General features: G+C 40.0%; 1 protein-coding gene across 5 annotated transcripts; it reads right to left on the reverse strand.

Annotated features, from left to right (window-relative positions):
• Window positions 1-437: 437 nt before the first annotated feature.
• Window positions 438-21,381, reverse strand: si:ch211-247n2.1 (calcium-activated potassium channel subunit beta-2). 5 transcript variants are annotated; one of them, XM_047588298.1, is made up of 7 exons: window positions 21,228-21,313; window positions 20,030-20,289; window positions 8,251-8,358; window positions 8,013-8,183; window positions 7,663-7,858; window positions 6,625-6,905; window positions 438-3,497 (listed from the first exon to the last, which is right to left on the reverse strand). In XM_047588298.1, exons 3-7 carry the CDS (start codon window positions 8,298-8,300, stop codon window positions 3,206-3,208), a joined length of 990 nt encoding a protein of 329 aa, XP_047444254.1. In that variant the 5' UTR covers window positions 8,301-8,358; window positions 20,030-20,289; window positions 21,228-21,313; the 3' UTR covers window positions 438-3,205. The 5 variants fall into 5 exon arrangements, with proteins under 5 accessions (XP_047444254.1, XP_047444253.1, XP_047444251.1 ...); XM_047588297.1 differs by lacking the exon at window positions 20,030-20,289 and having other exon boundaries at window positions 21,228-21,381; XM_047588295.1 differs by lacking the exons at window positions 20,030-20,289; window positions 21,228-21,313 and adding an exon at window positions 13,745-14,900.
• Between the last annotated feature and the right edge of the window lie 1,840 nt (window positions 21,382-23,221).

Genomic DNA, 23,221 nt, shown 5'->3' on the forward strand with positions numbered 1-23,221 from the left:
CTGGATCCAAATGAACATAGATGGAGTCCAAGGACATGTTCCTTCACCACGGTGATGGAACAAGACTGAAGGAGGTTTGCCACAATATATCTAACAATAGTCTGCACCCCAGGAACCGTGAGTACAGTTAAACCTGGATTAACATGAGCTCTAACATGCCAACAGTTTGGTAACATAGACTAATTAACTAAAGGTAGGCCTATTAAAAATATACTGTTTTTTTACAATAGTGTTACTGTTATTATTAATACTATTATTAGTAGTAGTACATTTAAATGTATTGATCTGGTCACAAATAAATAAATGTGTGCTTTTATGATAATGCTAGGACCTATATGATGTCCTGGTGATGAGTAGGGAACTACAGTGGTTTTGTTAATGCACGTGTGACCTTGCAGATAGAGTAAGACACAACTTCAATAAAGAGGCCACAACAGTCAGTGTGCGACATGAACATGCCATTTATTCTCTCTAAAACACAGTTAATGAAGGAGAAGAGGACAGACAGTCATACTACAGCTGGGGAACCAACCACTCCCTACCAGGACACTAGGAGTATACTATTTACCCCAAATGAGTATAAACCCAAACACACTTCAAAATAAAATACCACACTAATACAAATGTGCCACCACAAACTATCTTATCACCACCTAGTGTGAACTACCAGCACTGCACCCCAACTGCACTGGTGAATGGAGGACACCACTAGCTGCAGCACTAGAAACAAAAGACGACAGAAGATTAAAACTCTGAAACTAAACAAAGTTCACTGATTCTTGAGATAAGGGATAAAACCTGTCCTACATAGAACAGTCTTCTGTAAGCTAGAAAATAAATATATTTATAATCATAAAACTAGTTAAACTGGATGACTACGCATGCACGACAGACAGATGGACTGACAGAGCGCTTTAACCAGACCCTTAGGCAAATGCTTCGTTTGTGGATGAAACTGGTTCCGACTGGGATCAGTGGCTCCTCTGCATTTTCTTTGCTTATAGCAAAGCCTTATAGCCTCCACTGGGGTTTCTCCTTCTGAGCTCCTTTATGGTCTTGAGGTGTGGGGTCCTCTCACCTTATTAAGAGAGACCTGGGAGGGGGGTCAGGGAAGGGGAAGGGGAAGGGGGGAGGTGGTTAATGGATGAACTGGTCCAAGCACACATGGCAGAGGCACAGCAGCACCAGAAGACCTGGTATGACAAGTCATCTCGACAGAGAAGCTTGGTCAAAAGATCTTGGTCATGCTGCCAACTAGTGACAGCAAGCTGCTGGCAAATTGGCAGGGGCCTTTCGAGGTCAAAAGAAAACTTGGGCCCACCACCTTTCAGATCTCCATCCCAGGGCAGCAGCGTTCCAATCATTTGTGGAGTGGATCCCATGGGTGAAGAAGGGAGCAGATGTGTTGCTGATCCAGGCTGTTAAGGAGGAAGAGGAAGTTCATGACCAGTACCTAACAACACCAGTACCCTCTGACCTGGATTTCGGCCATCTCTCTGAAGAACAGCAGACTCGGGTGAAAGCTTTAATGCATCTGAAAATTTTTCAAGAGTACCCAGGTCTCATGGATCCGGTGGAGCATGATATTGTCTTGAAACTGATACAACTGAAGAAGAAAGAGAGAAGAAAGAGAGGAGTGGACCTTATGCTGTCCCTGGGAATAATTCAACCTTCAAAAAGTGAGTGGTGTACTCCAGTGGTTTTGGTTCCAAAGAAGGATGGAACAATACAATTTTGTATTGACTTCAGATAGCGTCTACTGCTGGTTCATCCCAAACTTCTCAGACAGGACTGGTTAACTGTAGATTAATATGTAGGGAAGATAATGACGCTTATTATGGAAACTTCTGTTTATTAGCATCTATACTTGATTAGTGGTGAGAACCACAAATGTCATACAGGGCAGCAAAAGTAACAGCAGTTCCCTTCTTCAGCAAAGTAGTGATTTGTTTGCGTTAACTATCAGGTGGTTGCTTTATTTCCCGAAACTTCCTTGTTGTAGCTTACTTCACTTCTCTCCTGCAACTTCTCTGTTGCTGTCAGATCAGTTTCACAACTGGTTGGGCATCTGCTTGCATATGCACATCAATTTTTTGAAACTTTGGTCTGTCCAGCAACAAAGTAAATACAGCTTTATGTCAGATATACTTAAATACATTGATTGCTTAGGAATGAACAGTTTCCATTGCTGCTTTAATGAAGGACCACGTTAACTTTGAAGTTAGCAAAGGGAGTTCCTGGCCTGGAGCTGTGTGTTTCTGATCAGTTGGGTTACATGCTACTCATCTGTGGCAGCCTATAAGAGTTCCTGCTAACCTTGTTTTTATGACACATCTAAAGAGAAAATAAATCTTTGCAACTGATGGAGGTACAGTACTGTGAAAAATGCTGTAAACCAAGAATGCTTTCAAAAGTGGAAGTGTTAATAGTTTATTTTCATCCATTAAAAAATGCAGTGAATTAACAGAAGAGTAATCTAAATCAACCAAATATTTGGCGTGACCGCCCTTTCCCTTCAAGACAGCATCAATTCTTCAAAGTAAACTTGCACACAGTTGTTGAAGGAACTTGGCTGATATAGGTTGTTCCAAACATCTTGGAGAACAAACCACAGATCTTCTGTGGATGTAGGCTACCTCAAATTCTTCTGTCTCTTCATGTAATCCCAGACACACTTGATGATGTTGAGATCAGGTCTCTGTGGGGACCGTGTCATCACTTCCAGGAGTTCTTGTTCTTCTTTACATGGGAGATAGTTCTTAATGACTTTGGCTATATGTTTGGGATCTTTGTTATGCCACAGAATAAATTTAGGGCCAATCAAAAACCTCCCTGATGGTACTGCATGATGGATTAGTATCTGCCTGTATTTCTCAGTATTGAGGACACCATTAATCCTGACCAATACGAACAAAATACTACAAGAAACTGTCACAACCTCAAGTATTTCACTGTTGCTCAGAGTTCTGTATGTTGAGTGTCTTTATATTGCATTTGTGGTGGCAAAGCTAGCAAGCGAAGGACAACTAATCTAAAATTGGTCGACTTCTAAACACATTGTACTTCCAGAAATGGCCATACAAAATGTTCAGTTCCGTGTATGGAAATAATTAATACCTGGATTTTGAGTTTCCATTGCTGCTTCAGGATCTTGCCGTCATTGTGATAATTTTCTGTTTATATGCACTGTTGTTTGGACTCTGCCTCACATGTAGGAAAGATCAGTCCTCAGATATAATCTGTAGAGCTGAAGCCACAGTTGTTGTTTTTTTGTTTTGTTTTTTTTTTGTTTTTTGTTGTCAAATGCCTTTTCCTTTGTTCTTTCTTTGTTACAGTACTCTATGTTGACACGTAGTTGGAGAAATTGATCAAGGGATGAAAAGGGGTTGAAAGGATGTGTAGACAGCTGATGGTAGAGGAACCCATTAGAACCCAGGAGATTTAGACATAGAGTAGGGGCACATCTCGGGAAGCTTTGGATCCTTGTCCACTGCTTCCTGTAATGAAAGGTGGAAGAGGAAGACAAGACGAGAGTCATAGGGAGAGTCATGTGGAGGGTGGGGTTTGAGAGCTGAGGTGGACAGAGCGAACAAGAGGATGAGGACACACTCACAGGACACACAGGACGGTAAGTGGCGAAAATAAAATGATATGGGGTGTGGTGAAGTTCCTAAATTTGGGTTAAAAGTGCCTTGAAAATTGAAGGATCAAAGTTTAAAATTAAAATAATGAAGAGTATCAAAAGGTTGTGAAGTACAGCCACACAGTATCTGTTACAATACATCTAGACTAACTTCTAATGTACATTTGTTAGACTTAAACAGGGATAAGGTCATGAGTGAGGCTCAATGCAGGTTAAATGTCATGAACTCGTCAAATTATATCAAAGGAGCGAAGGAGCATTTTGTCTGCAGTAATCCTCTTCTTGTGTATTTTTTTCTGGTCTTTTTCAGAAGTCTCTTAAATATTTATTCATTTAATTTAGGAAAAACTGCACTTGAGCCGAGTCCTGTAGTTCTCTGAATTTTATTTCAGTGTGTTTCTGACCACAGCAGCCAGCTGCTTTCAAACAAGTGTCGTTTTGATTGGTGCCACCTGCCGGCCACTTCCTGCTAGTGCTCAGTCTGACCACAGCTAAGACAGGTCATCATTTAAAATTAATTTCAAAGGAGAGCAGTTGACTCCAGGGCAATATCACGTAACACTGAACAATGGTGGTATGTTTTATAAAGGTATAGAATAAAAACAATATTACATATTCTTTTGTTCTTTTAGGGCCTGTGTTTGGGAGCCAGACAGACAAACTGCTGAAAGCTGTGAACAAGGTCACCTCCAGTAGATAAGAAGTATGAAACAGATCTACACTGTGTACTCTTTGCTCATCTTTCGGTGCCTGGTGCTTTGCTGATTTAACACACCGAAAGATCAGTCCTCTGATCTCTTATTTTCCAAGAGAAATTTGCACCACAATACATGCATACTAATTTGTGGTATATATATATATATATATATATATATATATATATATATATATATATATGTGTGTGTTATATAATATAAATATATAATATATGTGTGTTATATATATATATATATATATATATATATATATATATATATGTGTGTGTATATGTATGTATATATATAGCACGATATATATATATATATAGCACGAATTATATATATATATATATATATATTATGTTTCTCTTATCTGCGCCTTATTGTGTTTTCATACTGGGTTTTTATAGTGTCTTCTTTTACGCTTTCACAAAACCACAGAAAACAAGAACAATAATGGCAAGACTGTATGGTGCAGTTTACCGACTAACCACTGGGAGGTGTTATAAACAAATGTTTTATCTTTCAGTTTGCAATGAACGTCATTCAGTATAGAGAAATAGCTCCAGTTCCTTTTTTAAGAGATGTGACACCTGCATGGTTGTCATTGTTGATTTGAACAGATGATCGTAACAAGCTATCATGAGATAGCACTCATAGCAGAGTGTTAGGGGCTTATTAGATACTGACATTTAGGTACTTCATCTGATGTAGTGCACATATAACTTGGAAATAATAGTAACATGCCATGGTGAAAACATTGTCCTTGGTGCAAATCAAAGGATTTCCTTGACTAAGTCTTGTACGTTTCTGTCTGTGTCTCCCCTTAACCTTGATGCTTTACAGAAACTGTAGTTTCTATATTCTATGTTATTTGGAAAATACTTACCTTGTGCCTGTGGTGGTATTGTTTTCTGTTTTTGTGTGTACTCATGGACAAATCTACTGGCAGTGCAGCATATTCTACAAATTAATTGGAAACTAAAATATTAGACAAACGAAAAGCAGCCATGTGCCAACAACTCAACACAGTTGCTGACAGTCAAAGAGAAAAGCAAGTTTTGTTCTTTCAGCTGCAGCCCCAAATGGATTTGGAAGCAAGTAAAAAAGTACACCGATTAATATAAATCATGATTCAAAGCTCATTCATATTATACAGCATAGAGTGGGACTGAATGAAAGAAGATAATATGAGGATTTTCTACAAGGATATACTCATGTTTGTACTTTACTGATAAATACTTAAAAAGTTTAACTCAAGGTGAAGTGCAAATCAGTTTTTCAGGAACATAATTTATTTCCAGTCATGGCAAACAATTGAATTGAAATTAAATAAAAATAAACTCAGTTGAATGTTCTTTTTTCTGTAATATGACGACAGGTATTTCTAGTATTTAGAATAAAATTATAAATGTCAGTTTATGCTTGTCTGAAAAAAACAACAACAATGTAGTTAAACAGTTAAAGATATTTCTAGACTGGTCTGTTAGTGTTGCGCCATTGTTTGTTTTCTTTCTTGTTTCCAGTACTTGGTCTTTGGGACTTCCTTCCTGATCACACTGTGCAGTTTGAGAAAGACGGACAGAATTGCACTGACCAAATCCATGGGAGCCCATGGGAGCCCAGATAGGTTTAAATGTAAATGACATTCTGTTGGATGAAAAGACGGATGCGGCTTCACTCATGTCTATAAATGAAAATATAGCCAGTGGTCTGTTACGCTAATTCAGCATAAAGAAAACGATGGTAAAAATGGATTCAAAAGACAACATTTACATCGATCAGCCACAACATTATGATTACTGACAGATGACGTGAATAACACTGAACATCTTGTGCTGCTGGGGAACCTTTGGACCTTCATGTGGATGTTACTTAGACATGTAGCACCAACCTAGACTAGACCAGACACCCCCACCCCATAGCAATGACACCATCCCCAGCAGGATGCAGCCTGACAAAGACACGCACTCAAATACAGTTTCAGAACAACTCAAAAAATTATAAAAGTAGGTGTTGACCTGGCCTCCAAATTCATTAAGCGCTTAAATACAATATGCGGTACAAATCTTTCAAAATTACTGCTTGCCATTAAAACGTGTAATTTCAACCAGGAGCTCCCATTGTGTCAAGCTACATAAAATGTCTGCTTCTCTATAAGGCTTATGTGAGATGTTCAGACAGCATCCAAGCTGTCACAGACAGACACAGTTTTTCAGTCTTGGCCCCCTTGTCTGTATAACAGGAGCTTCTAAGTCAACTCGTGGCCCTGCAAACTTTCACCTCTTAATGCGGCTCAGGCTCTCACACAGGATGGAGAGGTACTGGGTGAGCTTCACCATGGCAATGATGATGGTTCCTCCAATCAAGGTGCAGGTTGGCCAGAACAGGGAGTGGAACACGACTCCCGGACCGTAGATCTGGGTCAGGATGGCGCTGTCCGCTCTGCGTGTAGGGTCCACGAAACATTGAATAGTGTGCTGAGACCTGAGTCGCTCCGAAATATTTAGTACTATGGCATGGGTGGCTGCGTAGTCCTTGCGGCACTTTGGGATGTAGAAACACTAAAGGAAAGGAGAGAAAAAAAGTAAAAAGTAATCATGTTTCTATGTTTTGTTATGGTGACACTACAGATTGTTAGGTTTGTCCATGATCATTTCGAAGAAACACGTGTTTTCATTCCAATGGTTTTAGTTTGCACCAATCAGACATACTATTATGACCACCTTCCTGATATTTAGTAGGTCTCTCTTGTGCCTCCATAACAGCTGTGACACATTGTGTGAATGGACATGGGCCTTCTGAGGGTGTCCTGTGGTGTCAGGTAACATGATTTTGTTATGGGGGCCTTTAAGTCCTATGGATTGTTGGGGATGGGCCTCTGTGGATCAGGCTTGCACCAGTGCATCCCACCGATACTTGATTAGTTTAGGATCTAGTGAATCTGGAGGCCAGGTCAACACCTTGTGCGGTTTTTCATGCTTTTTGAGTTGTTCCCGAACTGTATTTGTGTGTGCATCCTGCTGGGGATGGCTGCTGCCATCAATTAGGATCAAAGCTATGGGGTGGGGGTGCCTGGTTTGGTCTACGTGGGTGATACATGTCTAAGTAACATCGACACTGATGCAAGTGGCAAAGGTTTCCCAGCAGAACATTGAATTGTCACAAGATGGTCAATGTTATTCACTTTTCCTGTCGATGTTGTGTCTGATTGGTGTATAACGCATATAAAGACTTATACTATAGGCTACTTATTCTATCAAACCAAGTTGTTAAAAAAAATGCAATACAGCAATTGCGGTAGAACCAAATGTTGAGTACCTCAGGATTGTCTTCGTGCGTCTCCTCATTGTGCAGCAATCGTACCACCTTTCCTGAGGAGTTGAGGCTGACGTAGACCTGGAGACAAGGGTAACGGGAATGTTTCCAGCACTCTGTTCCACAGCTATATGAGCAGTTCACGTCCCACACAATAGTGGAGTTCACAATAGTGCAGCTAGCTTCTTCCGTCCACACACTGTAGAAAATGATAAAGATAATGATATCTATTTCAAGTTTAGCTGGCGGGTAGTTTTACATGAGAAGGTTATTTTGCTGATTTCTATGGAATGTAAAAGAAGCACAGCATGAAAGGTGCAGTTGCACAGATTGAGCTTGTCTCTGGTGATTACCTGTCAGAATAAGACCGCAGTATGGTGATTCCTAGGACAAAGTACATCATAACAGAAATGAAGACCATGCTGAGGCCCAGCAGTATGGCTCTGTCCTCTCCTGCCTTTAGAGCCGTCACCGTCTTCTTCTTGTCCAGTACCTCATACTCACGAATCTTCTGGTACAAGGACCTGAAAAAGGTTCAAATTGAAGACTTGCCACTTATCCAAACACAAGTGAAACAAGATTAAATCATACTTGCGGTCATTTCTTCCATCTGGTGGTTTACTTCCTGCCCATAGAAACATTCTCTCTGAGGAATGTGTTAATTGTAGTCCACTGTCGCTGCCAGAGGAGTTGACCCACCTGCAAGACATAGAGATTATTATTTAAAAAACCAAAAGACCCTGCAGGATCTGATTTCTGTCGCCCAACCAGTGCGGGACACAGTTAAAGATATTTCTAGACGGGTCTGTTGTGTGTTTACTTTCTTGTTTCCAGTACTTGGTCTTTGGCACTTCCTTCCTGATCACATTGCGTAGTTTGTGAAAGACGGAGGTCTGACTGGTCAGCAACTAGTGTCTGACGTTTATTGGTAAAATCTCATCAAGGTGACCATCTTGTCAATGAAGAAAATAATTATGTGATACAGGAAAATGAAGAGACAAGATTAGCTTGATTATGATAACAAGCAACTGGTGAGAATATCTATTTAAATGTTCACAGTTTAAAAAATAAATAAATAAATAAAAGATATCCGAGATAATATAATATACAATATATATAAGACGTTATCATATATACATAGATATCTATTCTGTGGTTACTAAAGCAGAACTCGAGGGTTATGGTAAAATAGTTGCAAAACACACACATCCTTTGCATTTAAAACACCAGCACCAGACATATCAGGGAATGGACAGAAGGTAACATCAAGAGGTGAAAGCAACTCCAGCTGTCAGTATGTATGTTAACGTGTCAACACTGAGGAGGCCCATCATACCACAGAAATATTTACGACCAAAGCTTAACAGGTCTCTTTCGTCGGTCATCAATAAGCTCTGTGGATCCTGTGTTGGATTATGGGACACAGGTTTGTTTTAGACCACAAGCTTGACAGTAGACAAACTTCAGTGTTAAATGTCCACTTTCCACAGTGTCATGCAAATAAACCAAACCCCCACATTTAACAAAGGAATGAATGAAGAAACTGTCTAGTGTTGGAAGAACACAGCTCTAATAGAGAGTGAAGCATGTCCTTCTGTTAGCTTTGAATCTGTTTAGCCCAAAGCACATTCCTCAAGGCATTATATTAAAATCTCATGAACCTATACGTCTTTCTGAGGACTTAAAGCATGCGTGTTATGTCAATGCTGTGGTTTACAACCACCTTGCAACCCACGAGTCTAGGAGGAACTGGAATTGTCTTTGAAATACGTGTCTGATCTTCCTCTGCAAGTACTTGCAGGTAAGATACAAAAAAATTGCCCTAGCAAGAATGGTTACTTTGTATGGCCATTTTTTGTTAATGTAACATGGAACACTGGATTAAGAAGTTTGGCATAATTGTAAAGTGTTGCATTAGCGTTCGTTGTTATGTCTCTCTGTACCTCTACTTGCCTTGCAGTGACTGTGCAAGAGTCTTTGATTTGTGCTTAATTACCTTAACCAGCCACACCTGAGACAACCGAATAAAGGGCCTTGTTGAAGCACCCTAAGAACCACTTTATGTTGCAGCCTACAAACCAGGACAACTAGTGGAATTTGTATCAAAAAATTTTTATTCTAGTACCGTGCAAGAAAGTTGACACTGGTTGTTTTTGTAAATGTCCAGGGGGGCTGGCAACTGCAATGCTTTTGTCACACAAGGCATTAAAAAGGCCTGGGATTCCAAGTTTAGATCAGAGGAAGCCTTTTTGATGAGAGGTCAAGACTGCACACATGCCTTCTTTTTAGTATGGCAAACTCATGTAACCTAATGTAACCATGCGCGTGTCTTTTCTGAGAATGTGTTGCTTTGATTTATGCGCGTTGACTGGCTCCATGCCAGTCATGTGTGTCTTGGAGTGTTATATTTGTCTGAAGTTCTTTGTAAACTGATCGAAAAAGTCCACACACACACACACAGTTGTATGCGCTGACACGCTGTCGAACACAAATAGCTGTCATTCAGTTACAGGTTAAGAACTCCAAATGGAAACCTCACTCTCTCGTAAAAGCTGGTGTTGTGAAGGTCAGACAACACTGTTGTTGCAGCTAGAGAGAGACATTACACAGTGTCAATTCCAATAAGTTGTTTTGTGAAGAAAGTGTGACAACCATGTGACTAAATGCGCAAGGCAGACATTAAAAACCACATCTACAAAACTGACTCTTCTCCCTTCAGCATCTAAATTATAGAGTAACCTGAAAATATTAAAAAATGAGAAGCAACACAACACCTGATACAGATGGATGAAACTGCAGCCTTGTGCAAATAAAGGGAAGGCAAGATGAGTCATAATCTATAAGAAAACTCCAGAGGCAACGACACATTGTCTGTGGCATAGTAATGACAAGAATTGAGCTTGTGAATCTTCCTAGTTATTTCACAAATGTAAAACACATCGGCTCTTGAAGTGGCACTCTTAAAAGTTTCAGTCATAGCTGATTTGTAAACTACCTGTCAGTTTAATCCCTGTATTAGAAAATATGTGATTCATTTAAGTGTGCCATAATCCACGAAGACAAGCACAAAACAATCAAAATTTTCCCAAAAGCAACTGCACACAATTGGATAGTCCTACAACCAGTTAGAGCCATTTTGTTGGAAACAAATTCACCTTCATGTGTTTGACCATGGTGCTCATATTCTACGACTGTGCATCACTGCATGAAGTGTGACCAAATGATTTGATTCTCCCAACTTTCCCTTGCAAAAATGTTGTGGGTGGGGACATGTTCGGGCTTCTAGGCTAGGCTATGCTAGGCTATAGTATAGTATAGTATAGTATAGTATAGTATAGTATAGTATAGTATAGTATAGTATAGTACAGTAATGTACCTTTATCATGACCTTAACTATACCTACAAAATACCACATCGTCAACTAAACAATGTGTAGCTTCTGGTATGGCTGCATGTGGAACTGATACAAAGGCTTTTATTAATAACTTCACTGCAAACAGAGGCAGCAGATTGAATGCAGATGTGTACAGGAATATCCTGCTTGCTCATATCCAGACAAAGGCATCAAAACCCATCGGGACAGCAATCTTCAACATATGGTTAAAGCAATGAAACGACCTTTGAGCAAAAATGAATATGTCCAAACACTGTGGGCTTACAACCTAGCATCAAAAACACAAAACAAGCACAAGACCAAAACATCAGAAAGCTGTTGGCACCTGGTTACCAAAGCAGGAGAGTGCTTTACATGGCAGAGCTAAATATTGACTGAAACATGCTCCATTACACACACATACACACACACTGACACTCTCTAGGTCTATAAAAGTAATAGGGCCATGAATGATGGACCACCTGACAGATGCCTGGGTCAATATTTGCTTAATCCTGTATGTGTATACACTGAGTGTTACAGAGTGGCCCCTTAGCACAGTTTACCCCGTAGGGGACTTAGGTGCAGTTTAGTGACAGTTAGACTCAATTGAATTCTACACAGAGGATAAAATAAAAGTAGGTAAATGTCAACACAGGCAGAGCTGAGTCAAATAATAATAATAATTATTATAAAAAAGAACAAATGTGAACCCTTTTCTAAACCAGTAGCAGCTCACAGGCATTTGACCAGAGTCACACGCTAAAGGCTGGAATCAACTTTCATAATTCTCCTGAAGTTAACAGGAGCTGACGGCAGCTCCCTCGGCTATGAAGTATTAGAAAAGGTTTACTTCAGCTTATTTGATGAATTTGTATTGCTAAGTTATGGGAGTAGCTGTGAATGACTTTGGTTTTATTTTTGCCTATATTAGAGTCCCCGCCTTGTGTACTGGTAAATAAAATGGTACTTTATTTCATTTACTTTGGACATACACACAAATACAATTATTTTATTGAAAGAGTCACGATTCATGTTGTACAATTTAAAGGAATACACTTCTAGTAATTGTACATATAAAAATTTGATTATAATACTTATTATTCCTAATGACAAAGCCCTAACCAGCATGTACACAAATAGAGGAAGAAGGAGTGAGGACATTCAAATCACAGCACAACAACTGAAGACAATCATTAGCATGGCTCAACTTCTGAACCATCTGACCTGTTTTACAAGCACACAGTTCACACTGTACAGGGTGGCTAATAAGGTGCAAAAGTTCATGCAGAAGAATTGTAATTATGAATAATCAAGATAGTTTTTACTCTTAATTTAAATGTTATTTAATGTGAAATACTGAATTCAACAGAAACTGGGTTTGTATTTACTTATCTATTTGTTTTGGGGGGTGTATGTGTGTGTTTGGGTAAGGTTTGGGAAAGGGAGGGAGTTAATGTCGTAATGTGAACATTTTTGTAAATGACCATGTCTTTTAAATAGTATTTTTATCACACAATCAACAAAAATTAGATTATAATAATTATAATTCCTAATGACAAAGCCCTAACCGGCATGTACACAACTAGAGGAAGAAGGAGCCAGGACATTCAAATCACAGCACAACAACTGAAGACAATCATTAGCATGGCTCAACTTCTGAACCATCTGACCTGTTTTACAAGCACACAGTTCACACTGTATTGATCCCGTGTGAGAAGTGATGAGGAAACAGAGCTCACCTTATTTCTGACAATGGGGTCTGGCAGATGTCAACGGTCTGACTATCAGAGCGGCTGTCTCCCATCATGGTAACTTGTGCTTCACAACACATCCAACCATGGATAAAATCTGCCTTTTAATAACTCAATAGTTGTGGCTGCTGCCTAAGGGAACGTCCCACCTGACAGATGCCGGGATCAATATTTGCTTAATCCTGTAAGTGTATACACTGAGTGTTACAGAGTGGCCCCTTAGCACAGTTTACCCCGTAGGGGACTTAGTTGCAGTTTAGTGACAGTTTGACCAAACTGAATTCTACACAGGAGATAAAATAAAAGTAGGTAAATGTCAACACAGGCGGAGCTGAGTCAAATAATAATAATAATAATAAAAAAAGAACAAATGTGAACCCTTTTCTAAACCAGTAGCAGCTCACAGGCATTTGACCAAAGTCACAAGCTAAAGGCTGGAATCAACTTTCATAATTCTCCTGAAATTCACAGGAGCTGACGGCAGCTCCCTCGGCTATGAAGTATTAGAAAAGGTTTACTTCAGCTTATTTGAAGAATTCGTATTGCTTATGTAAGAGTTATGGGAGTAGATGTGAATGACTTTGGTTTTATTTTTGCCTATATTAGAGTTCTGGCCTTGTGTACTGGTAAATAAAATGGTACTTTATTTCATTTACTTTGGATATACACACAAATACAATTATTTTATTGAAAGAGTCACGATTCATGTTGTACAATTTAAAGGAATACACTTCTAGTAATTGTACATATAAAAATTTGATTATAATACTTATTATTCCTAATGACAAAGCCCTAACCAGCATGTACACAAATAGAGGAAGAAAGAGTGAGGAGATTCAAATCACAGCACGACAACTGAAGACAATCATCAACTTCTTAACCATCTGACCTGTTTTACAAGCACACAGTTCACACTGTATTGATCCCGTGTGAGATGTGATGAGGAAACAGAGCTCACCTTATTTCTGGCGATGGGGTCTGGCAGAAGTCAACGGTCTGACTATCAGAGCGGCTGTCTCCCATCATGGTAACTTGTGCTTCACAACACATCCAACCATGGATAAAATCTGCCTTTTAATAATTCAATAGTTGTGGCTGCTGCCTAAGGGAACATCCCACCAGTCCTCAGTTTGCATTGTGGAGCCCAGCAATAAGTAACAAAGTATCAGAAACGATGAAATCTTTATGTCCCGCACTGAAGTTGAAAAGATAAAAGAAACTTTTGTGGCTAAATCTGGCAATGCATTGTTTTAGCAAAATGCTGAGGAAAAACAGGAAGTAGTCATTACTGATCCTTCGTCTAGAGCCATCCTCCCAGTACTAACCCTCAGGTCATTGTGGCTTAGGAGAAAGAAGCCGTGTGGTTCTGCTTTTGAGCGCGGTGGAGCTGTCACCTCTCTGTAACTGAGCTTACGTCACCTAATCTGCATCTGTCAGTGTGGTTGTGGGAGGTGGCTGGTCTGTTTGGAAGAAGGTTGTAGTTGAGAGTGAGGAGGGGAGTGACGTGAAATAAAATAAAAGTCTAAAGCCATTAGTGCAGTTATGTCTCCACTGTCTCTGTGTTTGTCTCCATACAGCCTGCAAACCAAACCAGCAGAAAATTAGCTGCGGCGTGGCAGTAACAGCATTAAATCACGTGGGGCTATCACTCTGAGAGCAATGTCATGCTATCACAAAGAGATTATTTAAAGGACGCAGCTTCTGTTTTGTCATGAGGCGAGCCCTGCCCTCTCTGTACACTGTGGTCATGCCCATGGCTGCATTTCATACTCGGGGCTGCATGGTTCCTCAGCATTTTGCAGTGTCACAACACATATAAGAGGTCTGTGTTTTGCTTTTTTGCATGTAAATAGGTCTATAGAAAATGATACAACAACTATAAAAACTCAGATCTGCCCGGCACCAGGCGTGTCTATTTTTTCTTAGCGGTGGAAGCAAGAAAATATCTAGCTAGCTGGTTTAGCTGTAGATATGTTTAGCTGGAAACAAATGTTGATGTTGCACTATGCTACAACAATTTGCTGGCAGTGCCAACATTTTTAAAAGATTTATTTTTCCAAGTCTGAGAATGTGGTATGGTTAAGCATGGCTCATAGTTATTGTAAATGGCGTACAGCATAGGTCCTAAACAGGGGGTCCGTGACCCCTACGAGTCCGCAGGGGTACTGCAAGGGGGGGGTCGCAAAATCTTCGGGTGATTTTTCAAAAAAGAAAATACATTTTCTCCCCAAAACATTTGTTTAAATGCACATTAACATGAAACCAACATATTTTAGTGAAGGGAGTCGAGGTTATATGTCAGCCACACTAGACCTGTCAATCTAAACCTCCTGTACAGAGTAGGCTCTGCCCTTATTGCTGCTGATCCACTGTCCTTACTACATTTAGCTATGTTTAAAGGTAAATGTATGTATGTTTACGGTGGTTGTACGGTCACCCTACTGTTGCACATTTGAAATTTGAACCTGTATTATTTGAATAGCTTGATATTAAATGCAAAATGATGATAATAATGTATATTTATAAATAGCACTAAGCCGAGCTCAATATAGAACACATATAATAGGTAGGGGGTCCCTACTTAATCTCCGAAGATCCCGGGCTTATAGTTAAGCAACTGTAAGGCACCAACATTAACAATGTAAATATCATGTGATAATTAAGGCAACTGATAATGATTTATGTTTGAACTAAATCTATCTGTCTTCTATCAACCAACTTCCCCAATTTCATTTTCTGTATTCGCTTCTGTTTACAGCTGTCTGTCGATAAATAAAAAAAAATTAGTATTACTTTGTTGGTCAGGTGGACAAACGCACAGTTTGACTTTTGTCCCATTTGTGTTGACTGGGTGACACAGGGTATGAAACAGGTCAACAGTTCCTGTGATTGTAACATCCACAGGTTGACAACTAGAAAGAAAACGCCAATTATACAGCGTGAAAGGACTTCAGTATCACCTTCTGCTTCGTGGGTGGACCATATCTAATGTATGGCACACACACACACACACACACACACACACACACACACACACACACACACACACACTGTGGTTGCAACAATCAAGGAAGCAGTCTATTTGACTTTTTAATGGACAAGAGAAATATATGGCATTTTTAGTGTGTAGCACATTATTACACCAAACATTCGATTATACGAGACAATGAGGGAGAACAGAAAGGAAGGTGTTTCTATGCAGATTCATTGCACACTTTTAACATGAATATTATAACAACTGATAGTGTGAAAATCTACTTTATATATTGTTAAAAGCATGTCCCACGCCAAGGGAACTCAAAGGTCTCTACTTGTACCTGTCCTGCTGTTTTATGCAGACACATACACAGGAGTATTTATTCCCAGTTCTTATACAGTGCTGTTTAAAAGGTCATAGACAACATGCCTTGTGCTGCTAAACCCACAAGAGGAGCGCCGTCTGATGTGGTCAAACACTGTGCCGTCTAGTACATGTTTTCATACACTGCCCACATGCTGCAGCCAGTCCCCCAACTGCATCCTCTGGCATCTACGCAGGCACATACCACACCGGTACACACATCCACGCACGCATGGCTGCACCTCAAGCAGGTCATAAGCTAAGCCGCTTGTTTCTCTCTGACATATAAACCTCATGACAGTTTTGGAAGGTGGGAAAGGCAGGTGTCGCGGTGACAGCACAGGTGCCACGGCATGCCTTTACACACATACACGCACTCAACCCATAACCATAAATACTGCTTAAGCTTACTAACTTTAAATCATGTCCACACCCTAAAATTTAATGCTTTCCATTATGGGGTCTTGCTTTTTGTCCCTGCAAGGGAGACAGGTCACCACAGTGTGACTGTACCCATGCATGACTAATACAAATAGCCACAGAGAGTGTGCGTCCCAGCACTGATGTAATGACTCTGTTTCTGGAAGGTGATTTGGATGGCATGTGTTCAGCGTGTGTAGTCTGCAGTTGTCTTTTTGACTGACTGCGGAGCAGATAGAGGGAATCTGACACAGCTGCTCAGCTCTGATTAGAATCAGATCGCTGGAGTTGGACAGTGGAGATGTATGTGTGGTAAAGCACTACTGTCATCTCCCTGCTCTCCACACAGCTCAGCTTGGGCAGACTGTAGATCAGGCCAGACTGAACACCAGGTGTAACTTTTTTTCTTTTTTTTTTCAGTTTGTGCATTAATGTTCATGCTCTGTCTTCGTCGTAATTCTTTCCATTTAAACTGAACCAAATTTTATTTTGTTACACTTTTATTTGGTTGACTGAATTATATGTTTAATGCCACCGCGCTGGTTTTATGAAGCATTTGCTGAATAGGCTTTCATTTGCAAGGTCACAGTTTGAGTGCAAACAAAGAAAAAAGGGTTTCTGTCTCAGTTTGGCTAAATTTTGAATCCTTCAGAAACATTTCCCCTTTTCAGCGTATAAAGGCTTGATTACCAACCAAGTAATGTTGGCCAACTCCCTGACGGTCCAAATTGCCAAAACTCCCCAAGTCTCCAGGTTCATTCTTTGCACATAAGTTGATTAAGTTCAGATTTATTAAATGAATATGTTGCAGTTTATCTCATTCTAGTCTTGCATTTGTGCAATCTAGCTTAAAAGATGCTTTTTGTAACTCTTGCCTTCACTGTGGGTAGTCAGTATTGCGTAGGCTTTTAGAAAACATGTTGTGAGACGGAGAATATATGACATAAATGAAGTTTCCTGCAGCTGTGAACCTACATGATGTCTATTTTTAAGTAATGCTGTGGCTGGAATAACATTACAAAGCACTACGCATTGAAGCTGGCATGAGTTGTCTGCCATGACTCTAAGTGTGAAATGTGCTGGACTATGTCAAACATGCACAATGCACAGAGAGTGGCAAGGACTGGGGGTCAAGGGGGCCACAGTGTACTTTAGGCCCCCTAGTGGTTCTAATACGATGTAATTTTAGAGACATCCTGGTAAAAACATGTTTATGACACAAAAATAACAGAGAAACATAAATTTATTCCACCATCGATATAACAAAACAGTCACTCAATAAACTGATCATTCCCTCAGCTTTTAGGAAAACGTGAAAGTGATTAAGGAGCACAGGCAGAGGTAAAGATGTCAAGACACACATGTGATATACTATGGGTTGGATTGAAGTTAGCCTGTCAGGCATAGTATTTGCTGTGATTGTTTGAAAGAGTGCTAATGGCAGAGCCGTGTAGGCAGCTGGTGTTAATGGACCAGATCAGACTTAGTGGCTCCTCGCAGTGAGGCAACGTTAATGGAATGATCCAGATTGCCGGGAAGTCATTTTACCACGTGTAATTACATTATCAGCTGAGTTACCATTTACAGTAGCTCTGTGGTGGGTTCATTCCTCACAAATATGGACCAACTATTGACACGTATATATACATAGTAGTTACATAATACGTATTTGGTGCGTGATTTTAAGTAGGAATTTAAAAAATGTGAAAAAAACAGCTACAAAATAAATATGGTGTAAGTATGTTTTCCATTTGTTATACAACAATCAGGCATAACATAATTGGATCTAGCATTCATGTAGATGTTCGTTAGACATGTACCACCCACTTAGATCGGACCGGGCACGCCCCACCCCATAGCAATGACACTCACTGATGGCAACAGCCATCCCCAGCAGTGATGCAGCCTGACACAAACACACACACAAACAGTTTAGGAACAACTCAAAAAAACATGAAAAACAGCACAAGATGTTGACCTGGCTTCCAAATCCACTACATCACAAACTGATCAAGTATCTGTGGGATGAACTGGAAGAAGTCTGATCCACAGAGGCCCCTCCCCTCAACCAATAGGATCCAAAGCTCCTCACTAACAACAGGAAACCTTCAGAAGACCCATGTCCATTCTCTGATGAGTCCCAAATGTTCTGGAGGAACAATTGAGACCTACACAATATTAGAAAAGTGGTCATAATATTAAGCCTGATCAGTGTATATTCAAGTCAGACATAAACTAAATTATGTTGTGAACTACAACTCACATGTCTTCTCTCAAATGTGGAGCAATTTTGATATCATTTGACTTTGACTCTGATTCTTCATAAAACATGATGCAGGTCCTAAAATGAAAATATGCACATTTAGATTTTTCCACAGAAGTACAGTAGGTTGATCTGCCCGTTGACAAACTGCATCTTCTAAAATTCCATTTCAAATCTTACTGAGTGATGATACTGAGGCTCGTGTCAGGTGCATTTGCTAACAACTCTCATTAAGTGTTAAGTGTTAAACATGTTAAACTTCTGCAAGAAGTTTCTTCTCCATTTTCCACTGTGAAGTGGATGAAGTGAAACACTTTAAGAGGAACATTGAAAATAATAGAAACATGATATACAGAAAAAAAAACTCTTGATCAATGCTGATATACAGTGTAATAATATTCAAGCTGAAATAGTGAACATAATGTCATTGACTCGTTTAGCATTCATTGGTTTAGGTATAGAGTCGGATAGAGATTATGTTTTTGTTTTCTTTGCCTCCCAAATGCTCCTCCACATTCATCGCCTTGTTGCTAACGTTGTTTCTCAGTTTGATGCACAGTGGGTTTTCACAAACTTTTTGACGAAAACAACATAATATAAACATGAAACAGTAACATTGTGAACCCTAAATTTAAAAAATAAATAAATAAATAAAACAAAATGATGCAAGACACTGAAATCCTCCTGAGCTCCCCCACCGAACATAGACATTCATTCATTATAAAAATCTTTTCGTATATCCAATATTAGATTCTGATTTGATTCTGCACCCCCACCGCGTTCAGCTACAAGTTATTCTTTCCCTATCATTTGAAGGATACAGATGTGCTTACACATCCTTTTAGTAAAACTTTTTAAACGAAAAAAAACTTTCAGTGCTCGGTTAAGACAAAATTGAGGTCTGTGAAAACTGCTGCACTAACATCACGGCTTTGTTTATATATCGAGTTCATGTCCATCATAAGACATAGTGCAGTGTTTTATTTTCATGCCAGTGACTGAAAAACACATTGAATACACAGCTGCTCCGTATGAGCCCTACTTATTGTGGCAACTTGTCTGATTCCAAAGTTATGCAACTTAGTTGTGTTATATTTAATAACTCAAACCCCTTAAACGTGTTTCATGGTGTAATCCCACACCTTATTAAAAATTCCACCAGAGCACCGTCAAATGTTTTCCACTTTTTTTTTTTTTTAATCTTATTGCTCTGCACTTACCTTCAAACGCAGCGGAAGTCAAACAATTGCTGACTGCAGGTGTTGGTTTTGTGTATAAATTCCATAGCACTGTGTCCTCTGAGCTAAGCCAACGTGAGACACTCCGTTTAATAGGAGGAGCAGCTCTGGCAGCCTTCAGCATGCCTCCCATACTGAACGCTGGGCAACAGCCCTAGTAAACGCACTGCCCCTCACTTGCTTGTGCTGATAATCAGTGTGTGAGGACAATTGTCAAGGGATTTGGTGGCAAGAGAGAGGGTCTTTGGTGAGGGGGGGGGGGCAAGAGATGAGAGACAGATAGTGGAAAAGAAGAGAGGAAATCACTTCAAAGCTGACATCTTTTTCACCTATACACCAGTAATTGACTTAAGGCCAAAACATCTAAAGTATGTGGGAGGCTAAGTCGTCATATAATACTCATACAACATGATGCTTGGATAACAACGAAAGGCAAGCGCCCGATAAAAGCTGTGATAACACTGACATAATATAAACAGGTAGTGGGCCGCTACAGGTTACTTCCAGTTGCAGATATTTTGTGTCGGATTACTTTACTGATTACTGTACTGATTCATATCATTTTTATTTCTGTTTCTGTTAATTGCTTGAATTGAATTCACTTAATTTACTGTTCATCTGCAGATTAACCTAGTTTTACACTAGGTATTTCTGGGTTGTTTAATCTTACTAGTATGTTATTTTATCATCACATGCCGGCAATATGGACGAAAAGTAGGTTGTAGCACATGTGACTTAGTAAAGAGTAGAATATTTATCTCAAAATGAGACAAATTGGGGAATTTAACCAAAAAAAAAAGTCTTACTTTAAACTATTGCTGCTAAATGGCCATATCTAAAGATGTAATAATGGAATTTCAGCCTCTAAAAGTGGAGACATTAACTTTATAATCTGCTCGTATTAATCCATCTCTTACATCTGACTGTGGATATTGTATTAAATGTGTACTCTTCTTTTTGACTAGTTCATGTTTTGGTATTAATCACAAAATCTGACTCAAAATAGTGAGTTCCATCCACTAAATTAGACACTACATGACTGACTTAGTAGCAGCGCCTTCTCTTCTGTCCCGCAATATGTCCAAACAGTCTGAAGAGTAAAAAAAAAAAAAGAGAGAGAAGGATGGAGAAAGCATCCCTGAGAGCTGCAGTGGACTGAAAAACATATGAGGAGGCTCACCCCGTGTTACGACTGGTGCTGGCCTTTCAGACGATCCTCTGGTGTAGCATGCTGTCGCCGGGTTTACGCCTGTGGCGGACGGACTGATTAGGAGGACTGCCTACACGCATACAGTGAGCGCAGACGTAAGGCCCGCAGGAAGGAGTGGAATCCATTAAGCAAACAGGGAGAGAGAATTGGAGGAAGCCGTGGCTTCGCTCACTTCCTGATGGTGGAAGAGGGTGAGTGAAGGCAGGCGTTGAATACTTCCTCTTTTCTGTACAAACGCCTCGAAAAATGAATTTATGTTATAAGTGAGAGTTTTCCTTCAAAATAGAAGGCGCCTACTGCTGTAACTTTTTATTCATGTGGAAAGCTTTCACTTATATGGTATGAACTAGTTGGCATTTACACTTTTAGGGACTCTCAGTCTAAACGCAGGTATTCCAAGGATTTAATGTTTAACTTCTATCTATCTAACCTTGTGGTGCTTAAAATAAATATGAGACAGAGTGATCATTTGATTATTGAATGGACCTACTGGGCCAGACCCAGGAGCCCCTTGACTGATTGAACTCCAGGGTTTTAATGTGAAATTACTCCTGAGACCCGGCGTCCTCATATGGGGACATTACATTTTAGGTTTGTTGCAGCCTATTCTGTTTCATTTAGACCTGTTGTCCTCATAAGGAGACACTATTGTCTGCCATGTACTGGTAGCGAACAGTCAATGCGCTTGTTTATTTATGTTTATTAAATTTTCTAGAATGATATGACATGCATATTAACAAATTCACAAGTATTCGTTCAGGACGTTGAGATTTCCTCAAAATTCTGCTTTTGGATTAAAATAATAATAACTATATTTTGTACATTTAAATTGTAATATACACTGAAATAATAAATTGTAATATACACTGAAATAATCCAAAACTACTTCTTAGTTCCTACTTATCCCAAATACCTAAAGATCTTAATCTTATCTTAAAGAAATTAAGATGCATTCCAAACAAAAGCTTGGGTCTCCGGGGGTTATTGGGGATGGTGATTCCCTTCAACTATATGTAGATGTCATGTGGATGAGAACTGCTGTGTGAGAGTTTCACCACTTGGTGGAAGCAGAGAGTTGATCTGACGGGGCTGTTAAAAATGAAACATGATAACAGTCTTGAACGAGGCCCGGCAGGGGTCAGTGTGGAGTCGTACATGTAAACATGAGTGGGGAGCTGCTTTGTCCATAGGAGGCACTCTATCCACACCCTTCCCCCTGTTCAGTGTCTCACACACACATGCAGTGTTTTGAAACAGGGTTCACTCAGGGCTTAGCTTGGCATTTCTATTTTAGAACTCCACCCTTAACAGCTCTAAATGGACTTAGTGACTCCACTCCACCTCAGTGCTGTGTGTGTGTCTATGTGTGTATGTGTGTGTGTGTGTCTTTTGTGTGTACGTGTGTGTGTGTGTGTGTGTGTGTGTGTGCGTGGGCCGGCGTGTTTATGTTTCTTTTAGTTTGAGCAGAGGTGGAGAAGCTTGAGTAACCAAAAGAAATGTAGGTCATGGCTCGATAGGATGGAGGAAGACGGGATGAGAATGCAGACGGAGCGAGACCAGAGGGAGGAAGACGGAGAAGAGAACAAGACACCCCGGCATCCCAGAATCCCTGATGTGGCCAGTGTCAAATGAACAGCAGGGCCAGAGAGACGGAAAGGCGCAGCATAGGGATGGAGCAAGAATCTGAATCGATTGCGAGCGCTCTCTGTGCGTAGTTCTGACCAATCAACAGCAACCATTACAGTGGGATGCTCCTTCCCCCCTCCCTCTCTCCTTCCACAAAGAGGTGACCTAAATACTAAATTTGCCAAACTGTTGGAGAAAACTTAAAGAAACTGTGTGTGTGTGTGTGTGTGTATGTGTGTGTATGTGTCTGTGTGTGTGTGTCCGTGTATGTGTTTGTGTGTGTGTGTCTGTGGTGATGGTAGGCGTTGAATTGTGTTATGTTCAATGTTGCATCAGTA

This window comes from Mugil cephalus, chromosome 6 (assembly GCF_022458985.1).
Source record: "Mugil cephalus isolate CIBA_MC_2020 chromosome 6, CIBA_Mcephalus_1.1, whole genome shotgun sequence".
Lineage (NCBI taxonomy): Eukaryota > Metazoa > Chordata > Actinopteri > Mugiliformes > Mugilidae > Mugil > Mugil cephalus.